Raw genomic sequence first — 27538 nt, forward strand, 5'->3', positions numbered from 1 at the left:
CATTTTGGAATTGAGGACATTGAACTTCAGAAATGTTAGAAGTCTTGCCCAAAGTCACACAGATAGTGTCAGAACCAAGATTTAAATCTTGGTTTTCTGATTCTGAATCTAATGCTATTCCCAGTATATTCTGTGACCTTCCAGGCAAGCTGGAACCAGTTTGAAAGCCCTGTGTCCTATAAGTTTGGCCAACTGTTTAACAGAAGAGCATCAGATTTTTACAACTGGACACTTGTGGGAAGTCCTGGAGTAGGTAGGTGTGTTATGTGGCTCCTACTTCACGTACGACATCCTCATCATCAGCTTCTAGCTCTGCCCACCAACATGATGTCAGTCTAACCCTGTGAGCATGCAGGCTCTTTTTTGAAACAAATATTTTAATTTTAATTTATGGAATAAAACAAACATTTCCATAGCATAGTATAACAAAAAAGATTACACATGAATCTGCAAATCTATTATGTCCAACTTCCCATCTTTTAAATATATGCACGCTCTTTATCTTGCCAGTCAACACCTCAATGTGAACATAGCACAGTTCTGTTTAGGGATAAAGTGGATTTAGCAGAAGTTCCCTGTAATAGTAACGCTAATCAGCTGGACTTGGGTGATAGGCAACACTTCTTAGATATTCTTTCCTTTCCCAGGTAAGTCAGTGAAGTACTAAGGCTCCCTTGGACAAAGGAGGCATTCCTTTTGATTCTTACCTTTCAGGGAGTGAATAAAAATCCAAGGTAGAACTTACTAGATCATCCGGCCAATGTGGCTGAGGCTTCCAGAAGTGATGGAAGTCATGAGGAGAATCCTGCACCAAAAATCGAAGAGGACAAACCGTTTGTGATGAGCAGTCAACACAGTCACATGACAGAAAAGGATCTGATCCACCTCCTAGCCCTTTGAAATTCAGCTTCCTGGGTTCCAACATTGATTTAAATCCTCAAAATGTCAAAACAAATCACCCCCTCTCTGCCCCCCACCCCGACCCCGAAAGCCCACGCAAATGAAAAGCAATGCTGCACTAAGGCATTAAGGTGATTGCATTTCAGCAAATCATATTTCTGGTGATAGCTTTTCCTAGGATGCTGATAAAAGAGTGAGCCAGTCACTGCCCAGTCTTCATTATTACAACTATAGCTATTTATTGCACGTTCTACAAACAAAACCACGTAACTGAAATAAAAGCCCTACACTGAGAAAAGCTGGATAATCAGCTCCCCAATAAGCCTGAGGATGAATGTATACCTGTCTTCCCAGGAAATACTATTTCACCTTTCTGTGTTATGTGAATAGAGAAATGAGGTATTCAGATCTTAAAATAAAGGAACATTTTTCAAATGAATAATTAGCTTACAATTTGGAACTAATTTTCTGTTATGTCTGACTGTGTTATGGAACCATAGCATGAGAGGTTGACCATTCATTTTGGCCATTATTTTTAACCTCTTTCTTTTCTCTACTTAACCTCACTGGGCACCAGGCACAGAAAAAGATGGACAAGGTTTTGTTCTTGGCTATTAACAAAGCTACTAACTGATGAAAGTGGTGGAGGAATGTACTTATCTTTTCTAATTATCCTAATTTTTAGTGATTCCTTCCTGGCCCCCAGGTCCCCTGGTCCCATTACTACCCATTTATAGAATGAGGGGGTTGGATACCATGACCTTTAAGGTCCCTTCTAGCTCTAAATCTACAATCCTCCCTCTCCCCATGCCTCAGAAAAAAAATACTAAAACAAGAAACAAAACGAACATCTTTATCTCACAGCTCCTGCCTAGTGGCTAATAGATTTGAGTTTCATCTTCTTCATCTTCCCTGGGCTCACCTTCTGATAGTGGGAACAGTAAGCCACAATATGAACATGAAGAAACAGGAAGCAAAGCACCAGGATGAATTACAGTCTGGATAATCTGCCTCTGAATACTCTTCAGTGGGTTGCAATCAAGCTAGTGACAACTAAAGCTGGTCTTGTCCCTGGGATAAGATGAAATACAGTTGCCCAGTACACAGTTTGCCTTGCCTTTGATTTATATATCCTTTAGATAATGGAATGGGCAAACTCAGAGTCCTCTCTTAAGACAAATTCTCCTTTGCTACCCAAGAGAGTTTCTCTCTTGCTTCTGATTTCCACTTCCCCCAAGATGTTGGGCAAAAATATTTGAGAAAGGTAGACTATAACTTTGATTGTGCTGGATTCTCAAAGAATTTCATAATCATTTCAGGGGGAAAAATCTATTCTCTTCACTCTCTTTGCAACTGCTTTCCCTCTAGATGTATATGAGCACATAAGTAGGTAATACACATATGTTTTCTATTCAACAAACATTTACTGAGTACATAATATGTGCAAGGTACTATGCCAAACTAGGAGAGAGAAAAGAAGATGGACAAGGTCTTTTTCTTGGCTATTAACAAAGCTATTGATGAGAGTGATGAAGAAACCTACATATAGGCCTTCTATGATACTACCAGTTTTTAGTGACTCACCCATTTCTCTATCCCCATTCCCCCTTAATATTTTTCTTCTGTAATATGTTTGACACTGGCTCTCTCCAGGCCAGACCTGTTAGCTTTCCTCATCAGGGTTCTCAGATACACCGTTGTAGGCATCTCTTGTCTCTGCCTTCAGCTCAAGCCTCCACCAACTATGTTCCCCAAATTTTATGGGGGCAGTAATTAGCACCCCAATTCCATTTAACTTTTTAACATTAGGTAGCTTTGATGAAGGAATCTTTCCTTAGAAGATATATCCAGAACAAAGTACAAATATTTCCACAAACGCTTTAGGGGCAGTCTCCCCTATAGTGTATCTTTAGAGGGGAAAGTCAAGGGATTAGGCTCAAAATTGATCTTAGTTCTCTGTAAAACACTCTTTTAGGTAAACATTTGGCATTCAGGCTACATGGACAGCCCACTGGAGTTGCAGTCTCTCTGGTAGAGTTGTTTTTGTTTTTTTTGTTTTGTTTTGTTTTTCGGGGCAATGAGGGTTAAGTGACTTGCCCAGGGCCACACAGCTAGTAAGTGTCAAGTGTCTGAGTCCAGATTTGAATTCAGGTCCTCCTGAATCCAGGGCCAGTGCTTTATCCACTGCGCCACTTAGCTGCCCCCTCTGGTAGAGTTTTAATGTTTGGCAGTTCAGCTCAAGAAAGGACCTCAGTGTCTGGTACCTTATCTTGACAAGTGATCTTCAGAATATTCCTAAAATAATTCAAATGGAATCCATTCAGTTTCTTAGTATAGCACTGGTGTGCTGTTGAGGTTTCACAGGCATACAACTATAAGGTCAGCACAATGCCTTTGTAGACCTTCAGTCTGGTAGGCAGTCTAATACCTCTTCTCTCCCACACTTTCCTTTGAAGCCTTCCCAGTTTTGAGCTAGCTCTTGCAATGTGTACACCCCAGAAAAGTATACTGCCAAGGTAAGTGAACTTATCCTCAGCATTCGAAATTTCTCCGTTTTCTGTAACCAGTGATTCCATGTAGGGATGGCATGGTACGGGCTGGTAGAGAACCTGTTTTCTTGCAGTTGATTCTAAGGCCAAAATTAGCACAAGCTGCAGAGAATTGATCCATACTCTGTTGCATCTCAGTTTCAGAGACTACATTGAGTGCACAATCATCTGTGAACAAAAAGTCATCCACCAGCTCTCCCTTCACTTTAATCTTGGCTTGGGGTCTTTTCTTTTTTTTTTATTTTTTTTTTAAATTTTATTTTATTTATTTATTTATTTTAGTTCTCAACTTTTGTTTATACATGCTTTACAATTTCAGATTTTTCTCCCTCCCACCCCTCCCTCCCCCCCCTCCCCTAGACAGCAGGTAATCTGATATAGGTTATATCTATATATCTCTATACATATACATATAGATATATATATATATACACACACATATATATATACACATAATAACATTAATCCTATTTCTGCATTAATCCTGTTACAAGAGAAAGAATCAGAGCAGTGATGCAAAACCTCAAAGTAGAAAGAAAAAAAAACCAACAGCACCCAAAACAAAAGAAACAATATGGTTCAATCAGCATCTATACTCCACAGTTCTTTCTTTCTTTTTTTTCTTGGATTTGGAGATCCTCTTCTATCATGAGTTCCCTGGAACTCTTCTGTACCATTGCATTGGTGAGAAGAATATAGTCCATCACAGTAGGTCAACACTCAATGTTGATGATACTGTGTACAATGTTCTTCTGGTTCTGCTCATCTCACTCATCATCAGCTCACGTAAGACCCTCCAGGTTTCTCTGAACTCTTCCTGCTCATCATTTCTTACAGCACAATAGTATTCCATTGTATTCATATACCACAACTTGTCCAGCCATTCCCCAATTGATGGGCACCCCCTCAACTTCCAATTCCTTGCTACCACGTAAAGAGCAGCTATAAATATTTTTGTACATGTGGGTCCCTTTCCCCCTTCCATGATTTCTTTGGGCAAAAGACCTAAAAGTGGTATTGCTGGGTCAAAGGGTATGCACAGCTTTATCGCCCTTTGGGCATAATTCCAAATTGCTCTCCAGAATGGTTGGATCAGCTCACAGCTCCACCAACAATGCATTAGTGTTCCAATTTTCCCACAGCCTCTCCAACATTTATTATCTTCCTTTTTTGTCATTTTAGCCAATCTGATAGGTGTCAGGTGGTACCTCAGAGTTGTTTTAATTTGCATCTCTCTAATCATTAGAGATTTAGAGCATTTTTTCATATGGGAATAGATAGCTTTGGTTTCTTCATCAGAAAACTGCCTGTTCATATCCTTTGACCATTTCTCAATTGGGGAATGACTTGGATTCTTATAAATTTGATTTAATTCCCTATATATTTTAGAGATGAGGCCTTTATCAGAAGCACTGGTCTCAAAAATTGTTTCCCAGCTTTCTGCCTCGGCTTGGGGTCTTTTCAAGTTAAATAATGTATCGTCAGTATAGTAGTTGACCTTAATGAGATTTTCATCCTCATCGAAGGCATCTGACAACATTGCTAAAAAAGCTTGGAGGCAAGCATACAGTCCTGCTTCACTCCATTGGTGACTGAGAAAGTGTGAGAGAATCTTCCTTTATTCAGAACTCATGAAAGCATGCCATTGTGAAACTGATGTACAAGACCAATGAACTTGTACAGGAAACCAAATTTCACCACGATCTTCCACAAGCCCTCATGACTGACAGTATCAAAGGTCTTGGTCAGGTTGATGAATATTGTGTACAGACCTCTGTCCTGCTTCTAGCATTTCTGCTGGAGTTATTTGTCAGGAAACACCATGTCAACTGTTCCTTGGCTCTTTCTGAAGCCATACTGTCTCTCAGGTACATGACCATCTTCCAGGTGAGGGATCAGCTGATTAAGGAGGACTGGCAAGAATCTTGTCAGTAATGACTAAAAGAGACCCTGCCCTGAGATTGTTGCAGGACAAGCTATTTCCTTTTCCTTTATAGAAATGGACAGTGGAAGTATCCTTGAACACCTGGGGGATAACATCTTACCATATAACCCAAAAGATTTCCGTAAACTTCTATATGAGCAGGGAATGCCTTGCCTTGTAGATTTCTGCTGGAATGGAATTTGCACCATTCAATACCTCTTCTTCAGTCATAAGTTAAACTAGAGAGGGATTGACAATGGATTCAGCATGGGTTGAAGATGAGCTATTGAGAACATTATGGAAATGTTCAGCCCCTCTTTCCAGGATTCATGTCCTTATCACTGATCAGTGGGGCTCCATTAGTGCTGAGTAGTTGAGATGCACCAGAGATCTTTGGCCCATAAGCAGTCTTCAGGGCATTGTAGAAGTGCTTTGGATTGTTGCTATTAGTGTAAAAGTTAATCTCATCTGGTTTCTTACTTAGCCAACAATTCTATATCTCCCTAAGCTTTATATTCACCTTACTTTTGTTGGAGTCCAATGCTGCCTTCCTAGAGATGTACAAAGTGTCTGGCTGGTAAACTCCATGAAGTTCGCATTTTTTACTTAGAAGCTTCTAAATTTTCCTATCATTTTCATCAAACCAATCCTATTCTGGCCCAGATAAGCAAATGAGGTACTGTACACCAAGTCTCTGAAAGCTACCCACTCTTTTTGTACTCCACTCTTGCTAATTGTGTGCTGACTCCATTTCTCCCCAAGTCAGCAATAACTATTCACACAGAGAGAAGCATTCTAATCTATTGAGTTGATTGGGTCACTGTTTTTGTTTAATTTAAATTTTTAGCTCGGAGAGGATGTCTATAATTGGTCCAGCACTCTGCATCACACATCATCTTCATCACTCTCACCCTGCCTGTCTCTTTTCATTACAATGATATAGTCTATTAAATGCCAGAACTTTCTGCAAGGGTACTTCCACAATGTTTTGTTGCATTTAGGTAAAGAAAAGACAGTATTGGTGATAAGGTTATTAGATGTAAAAATATTCTGTCCTGACTGTTGTTACTGCTGTTTCCAACTCCATTCCTCCTAAGGACTCTCTGCCATGTCTGATAGTCTGTGTCTACTCTGGCATTAAAGTCACCCAGAATTAAAAGCTTGTCCTCTTTTGGGACATTGATGATGAGGGTCTCCAGGTCTTCATAAAATTTTTCTTTGACTCACTGATGATGGTGCCATGATGCTTTCCTGCAAACAGCAGTGGCATTATTGTGAGCCTGTCATTCACTCCTTTGAGGAGGCATACAAGCTTGCTGACTGGATTAGATCTGATTGCAAAACCTATACCTGCTTCTTAGTGCTTCTCGTTACAATGGCCATTCCAGAAAAACCAACTTCAGTGAACTGGCCTTCATTTGTCAGCCTCAATTCACTCAGGGCTGCTATTTGGATGTAGTACCTGATGAGTTCTCTTACAATAAGAGCTGTTCATCTTTCAGGTCTATAGGCATATAGGGAGGAGCTGACACCCCAATATATCCCTCTAATACTGGTGCCTAAACCTCAAGGACTGCTAAGAACAGGCTTTTTATGTGAGGTCATTCATTCCACAGTTGAACTGAAATGTCATCTCTTTCCCTGGACACAGAACCCCCTTTAATCTTATACAAACTAATCTCTATAGCTTCCCCATTCCTGTTTTCCTAGCTTGTTCTGATAAATATGTTTACTTGCTATCCATGATTGATTTTTGTGTAATAAGCATTTGGTGGAAGGGAAGGAAAGCTGGTCATGACTATGCTAATTGTTACCCTCCGGGGGTGGAATTATTTCTACTCTCCACCCTCACCCTACTAATGATCAGGGAAAATGGCTTTCATCCTAAACATCCCACCCCATTATATCCCAAACTGCAAATAACTAAGGTGTAATAGATAGATACAATTCTGGGTATGCGTAAAGTTTAAGTTAGTCTCATTCTTAAAGGGGCTGAAAGAATACATTTCTGGGGCAGCTAGGTGGCGCAATGGATAGAGCACTGGCCCTGGAATCAGGAGTATCTGAATTCAAATCCGGCCTCAGACACTTAACACTTACTAGCTGTGTGACCCTGGGCAAGTCACTTAGCCCAAATTGCCTCACACACACAAAAAAGAATACATTTCTGCTCTTTAAATTTTTGAGTAGAATGAAGTCTCTCATAGAAAAATGGAAGATTTTCATGAAGGAATTAAAGAAGAAAATGGATCTGAATGGTCAAGGGTCAATCCTAACCTGAAGTCTAATGGTGGAAGAATGTGGCATAAGAGTGACCACTGAACATTTAGAGTTTAATAAAGTTCTGGGTCACTTCATTTGGAGAGGGGACCCAGATCATCTCAGGAAGAACTGCCTTCTTGTCCTACGAGGAAAAATGTTATAAATACAAAGTTGTCAGCAGGAGATGAAGAGTGGTTGTTCATGACTCTTTAATAAGGAGTTATTGAGGGTATACATAATAAGAGATGACTTAGGGCATATTTCTGGTTCATGATGAAGGCTTCTGATAGTTGTCAAATATGGTGGCCGTTACCTACTTCTGATGGTTTATATTGGGACAAATATCACAAGGAAGAACCTAGTAATCATTCCCACATATTATGAGATCTTGGGGGGGAAAGAACTTTAAGGTCTTGGGGACAAAGTAATATTTCCTACATCATTGGGGATTCAGAAGAGAAATATGTATTTAAGGACTGAACAGAAGACTTAAGAAGATGCTGTCTGAGAATAAGATTTGGATTTTATGAATTTTGGATTAAAATATAGGAATGATGAGCTCTTGAGAGATAGAATGTACCTGATTGCTTGGAATTCTCTGTAGCACATTTAGGCTCTGGGTTTCTTTTTTTTTTCTTTTTCTGCTGGGGACAGGGCCAGAGGAAGAGGAGAAGGCAATCAGGGTTGTGATTTACCTAGGATCACACAGCTAGTAAGTGTCTGAGGCTAGATTTGAACTTAGGTCCTCCTGACTTCAGGGCCAGTGCTCTATCCACTGTGTCACCTAACTGTCCCTTAGGCTCATTTTCTTAACTCGCACTTCAAATATTAAGTTGAGTCCTCAGAGCATGTCTGACTATATATCCTTTCAGAGTCCTAGAGATAACCCAGAGGGATTAAGGTATCATTCTAGTACCATTATTCATGAGCCTCTATCTAGTTAACATCTCCTCAGTATCATCTAACCAATGATTAATAACCCAATATCAATTTCCCTATTGGCCAGTATCAGTGAATCAGTATCAGTGAATCAATTAGCTTTTTGTTTTGTTTTGAAAGGAGTTGATTTTGGGGGTACAGGACAATGAGGGTTAAGTGACTTGCCCAGGGTCACATAGCTAGTATCAAGTTTCTGAGGTCAGATTTGAACTCAGGTCCTCCTGAATTCAGGGCTAGTGCTCTATCCATTGCACCACCTAGCTGCCTCACTCAATTAGCTTTTACAAAAGCTATTTACAGAGATGATATAGCAAGACCCAAAGTACAAAATCTTTGAGAAGTGGAGCACACTTCCCCCTACTACCTCAGCTGTTGGACCACTAATATTTTCTCCAACCTTTCAAAGCTTACAAGGTCCTGACCTGGTCCATTCTATGTCTGAAACTCATTTATCTAAGACCAAGAAAGAAGAGATACAGCAGAAACAGAAGAAACAGCAGCTCCATGTATTTGTGGTCACATGGCAACTAGGTGGAGGAGGGACTCCGCAATCCACAAGTTTACAGGACTTTTCCCCTCCTCACCCAAAAGCTGCCACAGGGGAAAAGGATCTTTGGTCCCTTTATGCCTTTTGCATGTGCACTCAGTTCTAGCTCAGAGACTTTTCTTCACCAGGAAACAGTCACAGATTACCTGTACATGCTCTGAATCAGGGTTCAGCACCTCTGTTATGCATGCCTAGATGCATGCTCACCAATCCTCCACATAGATATGCAGCAGGCAGAGAACACTGTGCATTTTCCTAAGGACTGGACTCTTCTTGGCTAGCCAGCCATTATGCTTGTAAATCTTCTCAGGGCTTTAAATTGAAAATGGATGAGGAAGAAGAAAAATGCTCAAATAGATCTAGATACTATAGAGAGCAGCAGTCACAACATGGGAAGAATAGCAGAAGAAAGAACCACTAATTCACAAGAAACAATATCCAAAAAGAGGAAGAGCAATAAAACTCATAGCCTCAGGTCCATAAATTCACAAAATATGAGTAATAAATAGGGTGAACTTCAAATGCAAGGAGCTAAATATGAGCTCATAAGGACCATTGAAACTTAAGAAGATGTGACTCGTGACTGGGATATGACTGAAAAGATATACCTCATTCAAAAGAAATAAAGTAGATTTAAAAGGTGAGGTAGAGCACTACTATATATTAAGAAGATAAATGGATTTCAGGAAATCAAGGCAGAAGGAAGCATACTGAAGAGCATTTGGGCAAGAATCAATGAAGGTAGAAATAGTATCAATATCATGATAGTATTATGACCTGAACAGAAGGAAGAATTCGATAAGTTTGCAAAGCACATCACAGACTTAGCATGGAGGCATGATATAGCAGCAATGGGGGACTTAAATTATCTGAATGTCTTCTGAAGCCCTCTCTCTGCTAACCGTGGAACATCTGACAGATTCCTGACTTGCCTTAATGATCATTTCATTCTTCAAAGGGTGAAAAAAGCCATAAGAGTTGCCTTTCTGGCTCTGACCAACAAGGGGGAATTTGTCGCTATAGTAGACACAATTGAAACTCAGGAAGTTAAGAAATGATTCCATCTTAAAATTCATTGTAGAGAAAGAGAAGAAAGCTAGGCATAATCTAACATGCAAAAAACTTTCCAGGAGAATGGATTTTAAAGGATTTAGTGAAAGGATAGGTAATCAACTAAGTTGGTAAACAAACAAGTAGTAAATGACTATTATGTGCCAAGCACTGAAAATACAAAGATAGATGTGAAACAACTCCTGCCCTTGAGAATATTATGGTCTAACCAGGGAAAAGAGCATGTACATATGTATAAAGGAGGAGCTGGCTAGTGAGAGTCAATGGGGCTCATCCATGGGGCAGGAGTTCTTAGCTTTTTATGTCATGGATCCTTTTCACAGTATGGTGAGACCTATGGACCCATTTACAGAAGTTGGGTTGGGGTTTTTTTTGGTGAGGTAATTGGGGTTAATTGACTTGCCCAGGGTCACACAGCTAGTACATGTCAAGTGTCTGAATCTGGATTTGAACTCAGGTCCTCCTGAATCCAGGGCTGGTGCTCTATCCACTGCACCACCTAGCTGCCCTAAAGAAGTTTTTAAATACATGAATACATGAAATAAAATACAGATGAAAAGAAAACCAGTTATATTAAAGTGGTTATAAAATATTAAACGTTTTTTAAATTTCATAAATCATGGATTAAGAATTTCTGTCTCAGAGTTGCTCAGATTTGTCTTTCCTTGTAAGTTATACAGAGCATACAAGGCTATTCCTGGCCTAATTCTAATTTAACATATAGAACTTTGGAAGTCTGTTTCCAGCCACGACTGACTAAGGTGTTAGTATTAAATGATGATGAAAATCTTCTAATTGGTGGCAAAGCCAGAAGAACCAATGACTTAGAAGATGTTGAATTGGAAATGAGTTCACAAACAAAAAGGACAATCCAGTAGTATCTCAGTCTTGTTTCCTTCCTGGCAGCAAATGAGGCAAGAACTTCTGTAAGTTACTCTGTGGGAGGATAGCCTATCTCCCATCTGGCACATGACACCTCTGTTTATTTTGTGTTTATCCTTTCCAGATACTAGGTGAATGACTTTTCTGAGAGGGTAGTGCCTTGGCAACTTTTAGGAGATCCATCAAAGACATCAGACATCTGTCTGGCAACAAAAGTCCAGTGCAATGGATAGAGTGCCAGGCCTAGAGTTAAGAAGACCTGAGTTCAAATGTGGCCTCAGACACTTATTAGCTGTGTGACCCTGGGCAAGTCATTTAACCCTGTTTGCTTCAGTTTCCTCATCTTAAAATGAGTTAGTGAAGGAAATGATCTGCTACCCCTGTTCTATACCAAGAAAATCCCAAATGGAGTCATAAACAACTGAACAACAATAACAACACAGAGTTCAATCTGAGGACAGATGTGGAAAGACTTGATGACAGCAGCATCAGGCTTGGTGACCTTTTGTCATGAAGAGAAGTGATGGCTGGTGATTCCAGAAAGGCACTGATTCTCCAAGCCCATTAGAGATCTTTACCCAAGGATTCTATGAATCAAGAAAAAGGATTTCTATTGCTAGAGGCAAGAAGGTACTCCTTAGCTGATTTGGCATGTGCCTTATTAACATGTATATTAAGTTGGAGTCCACTCTCCCATGGAGAGTGCTAGGAAAGACTGAGTCCCCTCAGTTTGGTGTGGAAGATGTTTTTTGCAACTTTTCTCCTTCCTCTATCTTCTCAGTAAATATCTCTTTTGTAAAAGCTAATTAATATCAGCTGGCTGATTGATAATGAGAGGCACATTGGATGGAGGCTTGTGAGAGATAGTACTAGGAACGCCAAACTCTCAGGATAACCTAACCCTGAGGAGTGCAGTAGATATTGCCCTCTATGCCAGTGCAAATGGGAGCTGGAAGAATGAATACAAAGAGGGAGGTACACCTATTTTTACAAACTGGGACTGTCCTTGATTCTTCCCTCTTCCTCAATCCTCATCCAATCACTCACCAAGTCTTGTTGATTTCAGTTCTACAGTGTCTCTCACATATCTCTTCACATCTCCATTCACATAACCTTTATCCCAGTATAAATCCTCATCATCTTCCCTATGGACCACTACAACGGCCTCCTAATTGGTCTCTAGTCTCCAAGTTCCTCAGAGGTGCCAAACTGATATTCCTAAAACATAGATATGATCACGTTACCCCACCCTTACTTCCCAATTCCTCATCAAAAAAAATCTTCAGTGGCTCCATGTTGCCTTTAGCATAAAATACAAAATCCTCTGTTTGGCATCTATCTTTCTAATGCAATTTCATTTTAGTCCCCTACATGCACTCTGTTTCAGTCAAACTGGCTTTCTAGCTCTTCCTCATATCTAAAATGCATCTGGTATCTCCAAGTGATAGAATCCTTAGTTCCCTTCACAGCTCAGGTGCTACTTTCCTGATTTCCCCAATTATTTGCATTTTCTCCCTCTTGAAACTATTTTGAATTTAGTTACTTGGGTAAATATTGTATTCCCTTAGTAGAAAATAATATAAGCTCTTTGGGGGCAGGCACTGTGTTTTTTTCCTATATAAGCTCATCTTTTGCAACCATGCCTTTCACTCAAGTGTTTAATGTATGTGTGTTATTAAAAATTGAATCAAGTGTATTAAAAATCAGAAGATTGGAAGTAGGGAGACCAATTAGGATGGTAGACCTTGAAGGCAGGAACTATGTATCTTATTGATTTTTTTAATCCCCACTGCAACTAGCTCAGTGCCTAGCATGTAACAACAGCTCAATAAATGCTTGTTAAAATGAATGGATTCTAAGGGTGACCCAATGTGACTCAGCCATGTCTGCCACTTACTGTCTCTGTAATCAGTTTTCTTCTGCACCCAACTGAGATCAGGGAGAACAAACAACAGAAGGAGAAAAACAAGGGCAGGGAAAATATATACAGAAGAGGAGCTAAAGAATTCTTTCTTGACTCACTTTTTGCTTCACTGGCCAGCTATGTTATTAGGTAAAAATAGTAAAGATAAATGTGTTGGCCTTTCCCCAATGTTTTTTTGTAAAAGAAAAAGAGTCAACCTATAGAAAGTTTATTTTGAACTGGGGAGTTGAAACTGTCTTATTTTGCTATTCACTTACAAAATACATGTTTATCCTTCTGTCCCATCCTACAGCTATGATGTACCTAGAACAATGAAAAAATTCAGGAGTCAGATATTTCATCTTATCTATTACACTTATAGATTATATTAACAAATCTAAGACCTATGATTTTAATACACTAACATGGATCACAACCCATCTATAACTTGGTAGTCAAGTTTTAGAGGATTGAGTATGTTGGACTAAATGACCTCTAAATTCTAAATCTAGCTTCCTATGAACCCAGACTTCAAAGCCACCAGCTAACAGACAACTACTTTTTTTCCCTTTACAGTACTCAGGGAATTTGTAAATTTTTCTCATATTAATGTATAGAGGGTTGAGCTTAAGTTTTCCCAGGCTGTTCCTTTTGGGTAGTAAGAAAAGCATGTGAAGGGGCATAACATCCCCCTAATGAGTTATTCTTATGAAAGCAGACAATGGCATTGTTATTTACCTAGATAGATATATACCTATAAGATATTATGGTACAGCTTATCTTATTGGATAATAATAATAAGACAGCTATTACCTTGTAAGTTAGGTGTGAGTCCCATTTTATAAATGAGAAAAAAGAAGCTTAAAAAAGTTAAATGGCTTTCCAAGGTTCCAAGCCTAATGGAGCTAAGATTTCAATCTCAGTCTTCCAACCACAAGTGCACCTTCCACTATTCCATGATACAATTAATTATTCCCTAAGTATCCTGGAAATTATGGATTAGAGAGAAGACTGGAAGCAAGGAGACCAATTAAGATAGTAGTGCCTCAGGACAACCCTTGAAATTCTTGAAAATGACTAACATGTCTTACCCTGTCGCCCCCTCACCCCCAGCCAAATTTTCTCTCTCCCAGGTTAATATTTCTGAAGAGTGAGTCTCACTACTGTGGCTATAACTTACTTATTTTGATAGACTTCCACATAGGTACAATCACAGACTTCATTTTGCTTTTCATCTGGAAAAAAATAATACAGTTAAACAGCTTATATTCTCAAAAACACTTTAAATCAATCAGGCCAGAAGCATTTATTAAGTGCCTACTGTATACCAGGCAGTAATAGGTACTGGGGATATAAGCAGAAAGAATGAAACAATTCCTACTCTCAGAGAGCTTTCATTTCCATTGTAAACACTTGATTTGTTTTGCTTATTTTAGGTCTGGTTCTACTTGTGAAGAGGGAAGAAATCACACTTTTTGCAAGTAAATGACCACTTCTAGGCCACTATTCAGAAACCCTGCATATCAGGAAAACTTTGCTAGTTTACCAAGCTGGACCTTATAACCAGAAAGAGATTTTTCTGCTCTTCACAATGGATAGAGTCTTGGGCCTAGAGACAGGGAGACCCAAGTTCAAATTTGGCCTTAGATATTTACTAGATGTGTGATCTTGGACAAATCACTTAATCTTTTTTTACCTCATTTTCTTCAATTGTAAAATGAGGATAATAATATCACCTACCTTCCAGGATTGTTGCAAGGATCATATGAGTTCATATTTGTAAAGCACTGAGCCCAGTGCTTTGCACATAGTATTAAATAGTATTTACATATGCATATTTATACATATATAATATAAGCATAGCAAATAATATATATAGTAAAAGTATATATAAATATAGTAAATAGTATATATTTACAATAATACACATATTAATATAATAATAAATACTTGTTTCCTTCCTTCCTCATTAGTAGGAATAGGCCTATTATCTCTTTTAAAAAAACTTTTTTAAAATTTTTAAATTTTTTTGGTGGGGCAATGAGGGTTAAGTGACTTGCCCAGGGTCACGCAGCTAGTAAGTGTCAAGTGTCTGAAGCTGGAGTTGAACTCAGGTCCTCCTGAATCCAAGGCCAGTGCTTTGTCCACTGCACCATCTAGCTGCCCCCATGGCCTATTATCTCTTGACAGCAAATGGGAATATCAGGAGTTATGGTTTCATTAGGCTTTCCACACACCCCAACCCCAATTATTTTACCAAAATTCATTTTAAGACTTTAAACAATCTTTTAAACTCTTATTAGTAGCTATTCATCTTTCTTACCATGTTTCTCCCAGTAGGCATAGTAAATATGTGATTGTAGTAGATAAACATGACAAAAATTATAACAATAGTGTGAAGAACCCCATTTTACTTTATTAATCACCGTTGGATTTTGTGATATTTAGAATACTTAGTATGGCCTGGATCCTTTAAGAAGACTAATGGCATTTGTGATATTTATAAAAATAATAAAAACCATATGATTATATCAATAGATGCTGAAAAGGTCATTGATAAAATTCTATACTCATTTCTATTAAAACTCTATAAAGCATAAGAATAAATGGACTTTTTCTTCATAGAGTAAATAGGTTTTATCTAAATCTAAGAATAAACATGATATGTAATGGAGAAAATTTAGAGACCTCCCAATAAGATCAAGAGTAAAGCAAGGGGGGGCAGCTAGGTGGCGCAGTGGATAAAGCACCGGCCCTGGATTCAGGAGTACCTGAGTTCAAATCCGGCCTCAGACACTTGACACTTAACTAGCTGTGTGACCCTGGGCAAGTCACTTAACCCCCATTGCCCCGCAAAAACAAAACAAAACAAAACAACAAAAAAAAAGAGTAACGCAAGGGGCAGCTAGGTGGCACAGTGGATAGAGCACTGGCCCTGGAGTCAGGAGGACCTGAGTTCAAATCCAGCCCCAGACACTTGACACTTACTAGCTGTGTGACCCTGGGCAAGTCACTTAACCCCAATTACCTCACCAAAAAAAAAAATGTGGAGAAAAAAAATGAATGTTGAAGAGTAAAGCAAGAATGCCTATAATAGCTACTACTATTTAATAACAATGCCAAAAATGCTAGCTATAGCAATAAACAAGGCAAAAAACCCAGAAATTGAAGAAATAAGCACATACAAAGAAAAAACACAATTTTTACTTTTTACAAATGATAAGGAATGATTATTTGAATCTAATTATAAAATAATCTTTGCATATTAAAAAGTCAGACCTAAACAATTGTGAAAAATGAATTACTTAGGGGTGGGGTGAGCAGATATAATAAAAAACACAATGTTACCTAAATGAATGTATTTAGTGCCATACCAATTTAACTCTCAAAGAGTATTTTCTAGAGATTGAAAAAAATAATAATGAAACTCATATGATGAACCAAAGATTAAGAATTTCAAGGGTAATAATAGAAAAAAAAATGGTAAGGAAAGGGTCTGTCAGAACCAGATCTCAAACCATACTACAATGTAGTAATCTTTAAAGCAATATGGTATTGGCAAAACAAAATTGAAAAGAGAGAGATCGATCAATCAGTAGTATAGATAAGGTACATAACATACAGAAACAAATACAATAGCATAATGTCCAAAAAATAAAAAGAACCTATTTAATAAGGCAAAGAACACACAACTGAGAAAAGTAAATTGCTGAGAAAATTGGACAGCTATCTAACAGAAATTAGGTTTAAACCGACAGCTCATACTATACTCCAAGATAAGATACAGATGGATATGTGATCTAGGAGTTTGGAATTATGCCTGGAAAGTTACCAAAATGTGCATACTTTTTGATCCACCTATGCCATTTCCAAATCTATACCTCAAATAAATTTTTAGAAAGAGGAAAAGGATATATATGTACAAAATATTTTCAGTAGCTCTTTTTGTGGTAACTAAAAATTGGAGATTAAGTGGATGTTCTATGAGGGAATGGCAAAACCAGTTGTGTTGTATTAAGGCAATGGAATATTATTGTACCATAAGAGGACAATTTCAGAGGAACCAATGAAAACCATTATGAACCAATGTGGCAAAATTGCAACATTATAGAGCAAAACAATTCTGATCAATGCATCAATAAATCATTAGTACAAAAAATGAAGATGAAACCTGCCACAGAGGTGATGAACTTAATGTAGAAAGAGACATTTTCAGATATGACCAATGTGGGGATTTGTTTTGCTGGACTATGTTTATATGTTTTGTAGAGGGTTTTTTTTCACTTGAAAAAACTTTTGTTCAGTGGGGAGGAAAGAAGGATTAATTAAAAAGAAAAGAAAACTTGAAGAAAAACAAAGAAACCTAGTAGAACAACGGAGGAGACATTTATTCAGGAGGAGGAGTTTAAGTGAGGGAATTATAAATAGCTATCATATACATTTATTTTAAAGGAACCTCTCCCATTAAAAAAAAGTTCAAAGTCACTCAGAAAGGATAGTGAAATTCTATGGAAGCTATGTTCATGACCACTATGAAAACCCCCTAGAAAAAGACAATTTCAGAGGAAGCCACATAAGAATTAATAGGGACCACACGTGGTGTGATGGAAATGGAAGGGAGTTAAAGGAAAATTTTACTTGTAAGTTAAATAGTAGACTAGGGTGAGGCCATGGTGGGTGAAACAAAAGCAAAGGAATTAAAAAGGCAGGCAATGCCTAAGGTCTTATTTGACTGATTAGGGCCCAGGTCTGAATTCAAAGAGTGGAGGTGACTCTGGGAGCTACGGACTAAAAGAGATGATAAACTTCTGTACAGAATAGGGTTTATCACAGCTAAGGCCAGCAATTACAGTAAATTATTGACCAAGAGCAGTCCCACCCATAGAGGAACAGCAGAAGAGAGTAGGGAGCAAAGAATAGCCTAAGTGGATTGTTGCAGTTCTGTGAGGGCACAAGCAATATTGGAGCTGGAGACTCACTGGGAACTAGTTGTAGTAGCATGAGTTGTCTGTCACTCATTGTGTCCTCTTCTGTACATGATCCTTAGCTGTGCATCTTTCCTCCCACCTATGATATGGGGAATATGTGAAAGAATGCTCCCCCATCTGTACGGATAAATTTTTTTCTGGTCATTAATTTTGCTGGACCATTTAATTAAATGTCTTTTGCTTTGACTTGAGAATTTGTTTTTTCTGGTAAAAGAAATATTGGTGGGGACTCAGAAGCTTTAGTTTGTTTTTCTGTGTGCTTTGAACCTGGGGTATCTTTCATCAGGTTCAGAGTTTTATTGTTGGAGCTCATTATGGATTTCCATTGTAGATTCCCTAACATTGCTGAGATACATTCAAGATTTTTATATTTTTTTCTAGCTGTGATTTTTATATGTGATTCTTATAGATGAGACCAGCTGTTTTAAAAACTACTATCCTGTTCTGTCAAGATATTGTTGATGTCTTGTTTTTGCATTGCCTTATAGCACCATGGTTAGGCAGATGTTGGAGATCTTGTATACAGCAATATAACTTGACCTTCATTAAGAACTGTTGATTTGAGGGGTATCAACTGACTGTGATGCAGATTACATTGAAAAAAACTCTGTCATATTGTGGTCACTGTGGGGGTAATATAAGACATGAACTAAGGGATACTAGGATGACGAAGAAAAAACAGTAGCTATGTTTTATAAACTGAGACAGTAGTACATTCCAGCCTCCTTAATGTCATAATTATTAATGGGATGGCTTTATAACTAGCTATTTAACTCCCAGGAGATGGTGAGAATGTTAGAGAATGTTAGTGACATGATAGTGAAAGAAGAATGGACTGTGGATACGAGAGGCCTTCTAATAGAAGCAGCACCAACCCGAGCAGTTAAGGATACAAGAGCAGTAGTTGCACCATCTGTAAAAGTCAGTGACCAGGAATATGCCCCTTTGCTCCACAACCATTAATCTTGTGGCAGTAGTTACTCATGAGGGGAAGACTGTCTACTCGATAGTGCTACTACATGGATCTAAGATTGAAAGCAGTGATCCATCTTAGAGGGACATCCCTTTCCACTCATTGTGGAATACTTCAACACCTTGCTAGAAGCTTCCATATAGATGACAGGGGAAAGACATGAGACTGATGCAGAGACACCAGGAAAATTACTAGAGAACCTCAGAGGACCTTTTATGACACTGCATGTAGACTAAAGACAATACCTCAATGTCATGAATTTTGAATGGCTATGGGTGCTGGGTAGACAATTTGGCAGTCTCAGAAGGAAACCTATGTAAAGCTCCTAGTGTATTTGACTGTTCCTTTAGAGGATTTCTTGTCTGTGCACTATACTATCAAAAATGTTTAAATTGTAATGCTGTAACACTCTACATAAGTTGAATCAAGTTTTTTACTCAAAACATTGAACTATAGATAAGTTCAATGAGGGAATAATACCTGGCAATGCATAATACTTTCAATCCCTTTGGCCCATACTCCCCACCAAGTGCACATAATCTTATATTCTAAAGCCTGGAGAAATAGAAGTCACTTGCCTTGCATCAGAGTCTTCAAACAATGCCCATTGTTGTAGTTCCATATTCTTAAACACCCATCTCTGCCACCAGTGACCAGCCTAAGGTGGAATTCATATTTATTCATTAAGAAACAAGACCACAAGGTTCAATGACAATTATGAGTTGAATAGACAAATGAGAATGAGAGTACCTTCTCCCACTGGAATCAAAAGTCAGGCAGGTGATCCCTGCATTTCCATGAGCTCCAATGAATTCAGACAGCAACATTCCTGTCTCAAAATCCCACACTTTAATCACCTGTGTAAGGGAAGAAGAAAAGCTGAACAAAATGTTTGAAATAGGGATTACAATTATTATGGATATGAAGGGAATTTCCATTCAAGGACAAGAATCATGGAAGTCAATAATAAAAAGAGATACCAGATTTATCTATGGTTTTTCTAGGATGGACTGTGTCAATGTGAAGTTTGGAAGATTTCAGTAATTTATTAAGAAACCATAGGGCAAAAGTCATCCAATATTCTCTGCTCAGTGGAGACAGGGTTTGAATAGATTTGAGGAAGCTTTTCACTTTTCTTCTTTTCATTTGTATTTTTCATTATTTTTATTTTTGGATACATTCTCCCTTTCCCCACTCCCCCAGTCACTATAACTTATAACAAAGAATTATTTAAACAATTAGCTCAGTAAAATTGATCAACACATCAAGCAAGTCAGACAGTACATGCAATGTTCCATGCCCATAGTTCCCTAGCTCTATGAAGAAGGGAGGGAGATGGATTCATATTTCTTCTTCAGTATCAAGCATGGTCATTATATTTATATAATTCTCAGTTTCAATTTCTTTTTATTATTGTTATGTCCATTTCCTTTGCTAGTATGGAAAGTTCTACTTTTACTTTGTATCAGTTCATATAATTCTCATGATTTGTTGCATTCTTCATATCCATCATTTTTACAGCCCAATAATATTCAATTACAATCATGTAAAACTATTTAGTCAATGGATGACATCTATTCTGTTTCTAGATTTGGGGAAACTTCCCACCTTTTGAGGGATGATAGTGATGGTGGGGGTGGTAGTGGCATTTTCTCTTGTTGTAGGCCTTGATACTGTCCTACCAAAGCCACTACTGGTCAGATGTCACTGTCTTTTTCCATTACTGGATTACTGCATCACATTAGTCAGCAAAAATTAATGGGTTTAGGTAAAACCATTTCAAAAGGAGCTTGATGGCCACTTATCCCTAACTGGGAAAGGAACTAACTACCCCCCAAGACCAGCTTCCCCAAGACAGACAAAATGACCAAAGCCTCCAAGATAGTAAATCTCTAAAAAAAGTAACTTACCAGCTTACATATTTTCATAAATGTTAATAGCCCACTTCTTATCTGCCATTTTATAATACAAATGTGGTTACCAGTAGCATCCCAAATAAGAGTTGTATAAGTTTCTCTCTTTCTCTGCATGTGTTGCAAAATACTATAAACAGATCTCCAATTGAGAAAGGCCTCATTTCCTGGGTTGCCTATAAGAAAGTGACTGCCTTGCCAGTAGTTATGACTTTAACAGATTCCTTTAATTTCATATGACCTGCTTTATATGTTGTGAATTATGCAATTAAGCAAAATAATGTCAACAAGATGATGCATTCCAAAAATTTAAGTATGAGTTGGTTTTATGGAAAGAACCCTGGGCTCAGAATCAGAAGACTTGAATTTCAAATCTATTTCTGACACTTCCTCATTATATAACTCTAGGCCAGTCATTTCAATTCTCTGAGCTTCAGTTTTCTTATCTATAAAAATGGGGATGACAACACTATCAATAGTTATTGTGAAGCAGTTAAAGCACTATATGAATGAACTCTTATAACATAAACATGAATTATCATGATTCAATTAATATTTGTTGGGCACCTGTTAGGTGTCTGCCACTATACTAGGTGGTGTTGGGAATATTAAAAACATAATAGATGGCCTCTGTACTTTAAAATATTGGAATCTTCTTAATAATAACAAATTTATATAGTGCTCGAAGTTGTACAAAATTGGTTTCTCATAATAACCCCATGAAGTAGGTAATGCATGTAATCCCAGTTTATAAACTTATTATCCATTATTGATTGCTGTACCCTCCAGACAGATTGGGCTTCTTACTGTTCCTCACACATATGCTTCTTCTCCCAGTTTTGTCAGTTTTTTTCAGAGAAGCAGCTTTTAGATTTGGTTATCATTTATTTAGCATCTTTATTTCCAATTTATCTATTTCTCCTCTATTTTTACCATTTTGTGCTTCTTTTGGGTTTTCAATTTTTAGTTTTCCAGTTTTGTTTTATTTTGTTTTAGAAGTGTATAGTCAATTCATCAATTTGTTCCTTTTTTATTTTGTTAATGTACATTTTTTAGGGATGTAATTTATCCCCCTTTAAGGACTGCTTTTGGTACATCCCAGAAATTTTTATATGTTTCATCATTACCATTTTATTTTCATCAATAGGCAATAGTCAAATAACACTTGTCAACCTATTCTGTGACTGTGCTAAGGATTTGGATACAAATACTAAAAAGAGCCAGTCCTTGCCCTCAAAAAGCTTACAATGTCATGACAGAAGACAACACACAAAAGCTGAAAGGAAATGAGGGAAGGGACTCCTTTCAAGAACATGGTGAGGGGGGCAGCTAGGTGGCACAGTGGATAAAGCACCGGCCCTGCATTCAAGAGGACATGAGTTCAAATCCAGCCTCAGACACCTGACACAAGCTGTATGACCTTGGGCAAGTCACTTAACCCTCATTGCCCCACCAAAAGAAAAAAAAAGAACATGGTGAGGAAGTCAGAGAAGTCCCAAAGTAGGGCAGCCAGCTGGAAAATGAGATGTCTCTCTTGAATTTTCTTCTTAATTGGGGGTTTTGGCGTTCATTACTTTGCCCTTTGATGAGAGGAGCAGAAGATAGTGATGAGGTGGGAGAAGTAAGGCTGATTCAATCTTGCAAGACAAGATTTTTCCCAGTGATGAGACTCCTGGGGCATGGTGGAGAAATTAGGGAAAGTTAAAGAGCAGGAAATAAACATTTATATAGCGCCTACTATGTGCTAAGCATTGTATTAAACACTTTACAAATATCCTATTTGATCCAAGAATGTGGCCATGTGGGGAATGATTATTAATTTTTCCTTCATATTATTTCTATGATTTATTCTTTAACATATTCATTATTTAGTAGTTAATTGTTGCCTTCATTTGTGTTTGTCTTCTGTTTTTGCTTCCTGAATTGATTACTCTTTATTGTGTTATAATCCACAAAGCATGTTTATTACATCTGCCTTTTTACATTTATTTGAAATATATCTTTGTCCTAATATATGGTCAATTATTCTTAAAATTCTATGTTTCACATGAAATATGTACTTTATTTAGAAAATGCCATAAGGTTGGTGGATTTCTTGCTCTAATTTCTTTAGCAATTCTTTCAATTTTCTCTTTTGTTTATCTTTTTGTTAAATTTGTCTAAAACTGAGAGAAGGCATCTTAAAGTCTCCTGCTATTATTCTATTGTCTATATCCTCTTGTTTCCTTTATGAATTTTGATGCTAAGGCATTTGAAATAATATTGATATCTGTTGGTTGTGTATGGTTCCTTTCAGCAATATGTAGTTTCTTTGTCTATCCCTTTTTCTGTTTTGAAGTTTTGTTTTTGCTTTGTCTGATACAGTGATTGCAATTCTTGCTTTTTTGGATTCATCTGATGGATAGTGTGAGAAAATAATGAGCTTCTATGAGACCCAGAGAGCCTGGCCAGACCCTTCTTGAGGCCAACCTAGAGTCAGGAGAATTTCAAAGGAAATGTGGTTGGACCTTGGACAGTGAATAGGGATTAAACCACACCTACCTGAAGGCTTTTACCCCACAGAAGGCTCCATACTCTGACATCAGCAGGCACTGTGCCAAACCACCCTCAAGTCCAGTAAACCAATAGATTTGAACGATGCTAGCCAATTAGCTTTGAGCAGTGTGTAAGAGCAGGTTCGCCTCTAGCCTGCAGGAAGCTTACACAGTGATGTGCTATTGGCCCTGGAACTTGGAGGGGGCAGACACAGCCCACTATGGCTCCTCACTATATCTCCTTCCTAACTATCTGAGCCATGTGCTCTCTTTACTAATATTTAATATGCTTTAATAAATGCTTAATGTACCCAAATTGGTCCAGTAGCCTCTAATTTCTAAGTACCAATACATTAGAATCCCAGCTAATTTTCCCTAAACTTGGGACAATAATAGGGCAATATCATATAATTTTAATCACCACAGTTTGGCCAATCATAAAGGTTGTGCTGAACCCAAAAATCTTTTGATCTCTGCAAGCAAGCTGGGTAAGAAATTCTATGTTTGTGCGTTTTATCTATTCCTGCTAATTTTATGTGCCTATCCCTTTAATTTTTCAAATGGGTTTCTTCTACCTGATTTTCTTTTTCTAACTTTAATATGGTTAATCAGACAAACAGTGAGATAAGAGGAAAAGATTTTTGAGGTAATTTTTGGCTGTAATTTCATAAGATCACATTAGGGCTTTGTTTTGTGCATTTTCTATTTTTATTTTTTTATTTCTCTTTTTGGTTTAGTAAGGCAATTTTTGAATTACAGGATGGGGATTAGACATAGCATACCCTGCAATATTTCCCAGCAACCAAGATGCCAGCCATTCAAGAGGGGAATACATGTAAGAGCAGGCATTGAATTGTCACAGGATGGGTGACATGCATGAAGTACAGGTACTGCACTGCCTTGGGAAAGGCTGAGAGAACAGCCATTGGCAAGAGCTGAGGTTGGATTCTTTTGGCTTCATTCCCCACCACATAGTACTAGACAGCCTGGCTATGTAATATAGGTGACTGGACATTTTCTTCCCAGGCATCTCATTCTATACCTGACTTCAATTCCCCCTCCTATATGCCTGATGCCACGGATGTCTCAATTCCATGCATCTGATTAAGCCTGACTCAGTTTTCCCTCAACATATTGCACTGGCTATCTGCAGAGCCATGAAGTTTGGCAACGTTAATTTCCCTTACTTCTCTATTCTTTTATGGTAACCCCATAATTATCTCAGATGTCATGATAAACACGATGTTGGATTTGGCCTTGCCTTTCTGAGCCATGTGCTCTCTTTACTAATATTTAATATGTTTTAATAAATGCTTAATGCCCCAAAACTGGTGCAGTAGCCTCTAATTTCCAAGTAGCAATACATTGGAACTCCAGCTAATTTTCTCTAAACTTGGGACAGTAATAGGGGAATCCCATATAATTTTAGTCACCACAATAGTCAATTTTGTTTCAGTCTCATCTTTATTTTGGGTAAATCTTTTTAATTGCATTTCTTGTAAGTAGAATTTTGTCCTTATACAATCTGTCACTTTCATTTTATTGAATTGTTTGAATATATTTACTTTTAAAGTTAGGGGAGTTAGGCTTATATTTTCCTTCATTTTGTCTCTAATATTGGTGAGTTTTTTTCAAATTAGGATTTTGTTGTTGTTCCTCTTCCTTTGTAAAGACAATTCTTTATATCTTCAGTTATTTTTTCTTAATCTTCTTAAAAGCAACCCTATTTCCATGGCTTCATTTCCTTTCACTCTCAATCCTGCTACTTTTTTACACCTTTTCCCCAGTTTTGAAGTTTTACTTTACATTCCTTTTTCTTTCTCCTTTTTATCTAGTTATCTAATTCTTTTCTTCCCCCCTTTTCCTTCTAGTTAAAAAGTCAAGTAAAATTTTCCTTTCCCTATTTTCAACTTCTTTTGTTAGTTTTTAAAAATTTTTTTGCATCTTTTCATGAAAAGGATTTCTTCTCCTTAGTCTCATTTTTCTCCCTTTCTCTCTATTTTAGAGTTTTATTATGCCATTCATGGTTTTTGTACCTATTTATTTTTTTCTTCAGTCTCTTAATAATGTCTGCCTAGTGATAAGACTTTATACATTCTTATTGGCTAACTGAGTATATTCTTCTTCATGAAATGAAAGCTTCCAAAGTACCTGTTTTGAAATCTTTACTCTAAATAATTTCCTTATTATTTCTTTGTAGATCTTACCTCCTCCCCTTTTTTCTCTCTCTTATGCTTCACTTAGCATAAGTTCTTGCCCCATGGTAGAGAATTTTATATGTCCCTAACTGTATAGTTAATTATGACCCCTGCTGTCCTGATGATAATTTTTTTCCATTTGCTCATGCCACCTGGATGTCAGGATATCTGTTTCCCCTTTTCTTGGCATAGAAGGCTGTCAGTGGAGAAACATTTAATAATAATAACAATAATAAATTAGCATTTATATGGTGGCTACTATATCATTGGAAGCTCATTTGATTCACACAACCCTGTGAGGTAGGAGCTATTATGATCACATTTTACAGTTGAGAAAACTGAAACAGGCATAGGTAAGTGACTTGGCCAAGGTCACACAGCTAGGAAGTGTCTGGGGCTCGATTTTAATTCAGACTCCAGACCCAGCATTTTATCCACCGAGTTACCTGTTTCAGAGGTAATGGTCTCTCTAAGAAACAAATCTCTCCAGATCATAGCCCTTATAACACTTCCATCTCCTACTATAGAGTATCTTTCTGCTTCCATGTAAGTGTTCTTCAGTGGAATTCCCTCACATCACTGAATTGAGATTTCCTCCTGCCCCTGATTCATTCCTTCATTTCTCCACATTTTCTATTCTCTGGTTGGCTTTTTTTTTTCCTGAAAGATTACAAGAGTTACTTTCCCTTCATTGTTTTTCATTGACTTTATTAGGGTACATCTCATTTGCCTCTATATTCTACTTTTCATCTCCTCTTTTTATGCATTTTCCCATTCTGTGGTTTACTCCCACATACACACACGCAAAACAAAACCAAAACCAAAAACATTGTTCTACATGTTGTAGGGGTATTGTATGGTTTAGTCCATGGTGTTTCAGGTCTATTCCTCCACCATCACTTTTATATTCTTATGCACTTTTAGAAAGAAATCTTTTGATCATCACTCTGTTGTTGTTTTTGTTTTTAGTCTTATAGGAGAGGGTATGCTAATAAATGTTTGACACCTGGATCTCTTAAAAAATGTACATGTGATACACTTTTAAGCTTGATCTGAATTATTAACATTTTCTATATCACTTTCTAAGTATAGAAATCAATAAAACAATAAGGCAAGCCCTAATTTGTAAAACTTGTTAATTTCCAAGGTATAAATACTTACATATAAAATTAAAAATTATCTCTCAAGAATCAATTTAAGCTGACTCCACTACATCCCAATGCATAGATGTCTTTCTCTTTGTTGTTTTTTTCCTCCTTTTTTTTCTGGAATAACTTATTTAGTTATTTCTTCATTCCTTGGATACAATATTTGTTTGCATTTATTTTGTTTATGTTCTCCTAGATGTTTGCAAAGCAAATAATCTTCTCATGTCTTTTTAGGGATATTTGAAATGCCTTTCTTTTGTTAAACTTTTATATTTTTCATCAATTATTAGTTTCAGGGTTGTAGGATTTGTGATTTTTAGATTGCATCTTGAGCTCCTTTGTTTGTAAGAATACATTATTCCATTCCCTCTTGAGGTTTCTTGTGAATGCAGACTAGTCTTGTTACTTAAATGTCCTTTGCTTTATATTTAAAGTTCTTTCTTATGGTCATTTGCAAAATTTGTTATTTGTCACTAAACATTTTCAATTTAATCACCATTTGTCTTGGAGTCTATAGTATGGGGTTTTTTGTTTTTCTGTAGGTAATCTGTATATTCTTTTGATTGATATTTTATTTTATGTGTTTGGAAATTTTGGCCAGTTTTCACACATTATTTCTTGCATCAAACTATTCAACTTTTTTGACTTTTCATGTTCTTTTGGTAAACCTTTAATCTATGTATCCTGTCTTCAAGAACATTGTGTTTTGCTTGTATGGAGATCATGGACTCTTTTAACATTATTGGGTTTTTGTTCCTATTTTTCCAGAATGCACTTCAATTTTGTGTATTTGTATTCCCAATTAAT

General features: G+C 37.4%; 1 protein-coding gene across 1 annotated transcript in view; it reads right to left on the minus strand.

Moving 5' to 3' along the window:
• LOC122747801 (WD repeat-containing protein 49-like) overlaps nucleotides 1-27538 on the minus strand; it is a 118389-nt gene that overhangs the window by 33811 nt on the left and 57040 nt on the right. Inside the window, exons 8-12 of the mRNA XM_043993629.1 lie at nucleotides 19689-19795; nucleotides 19517-19596; nucleotides 14158-14212; nucleotides 13256-13301; nucleotides 746-805 (exon numbers count right to left, since the gene is read on the minus strand). Of these exons, the coding sequence (XP_043849564.1) occupies nucleotides 746-805; nucleotides 13256-13301; nucleotides 14158-14212; nucleotides 19517-19596; nucleotides 19689-19795 (348 nt within the window). The remainder of the gene's footprint in view (nucleotides 1-745; nucleotides 806-13255; nucleotides 13302-14157; nucleotides 14213-19516; nucleotides 19597-19688; nucleotides 19796-27538) is intronic.

The sequence above is a fragment of the Dromiciops gliroides genome, chromosome 3 (genome assembly GCF_019393635.1).
Source record: "Dromiciops gliroides isolate mDroGli1 chromosome 3, mDroGli1.pri, whole genome shotgun sequence".
NCBI classification, from domain to species: domain Eukaryota; kingdom Metazoa; phylum Chordata; class Mammalia; order Microbiotheria; family Microbiotheriidae; genus Dromiciops; species Dromiciops gliroides.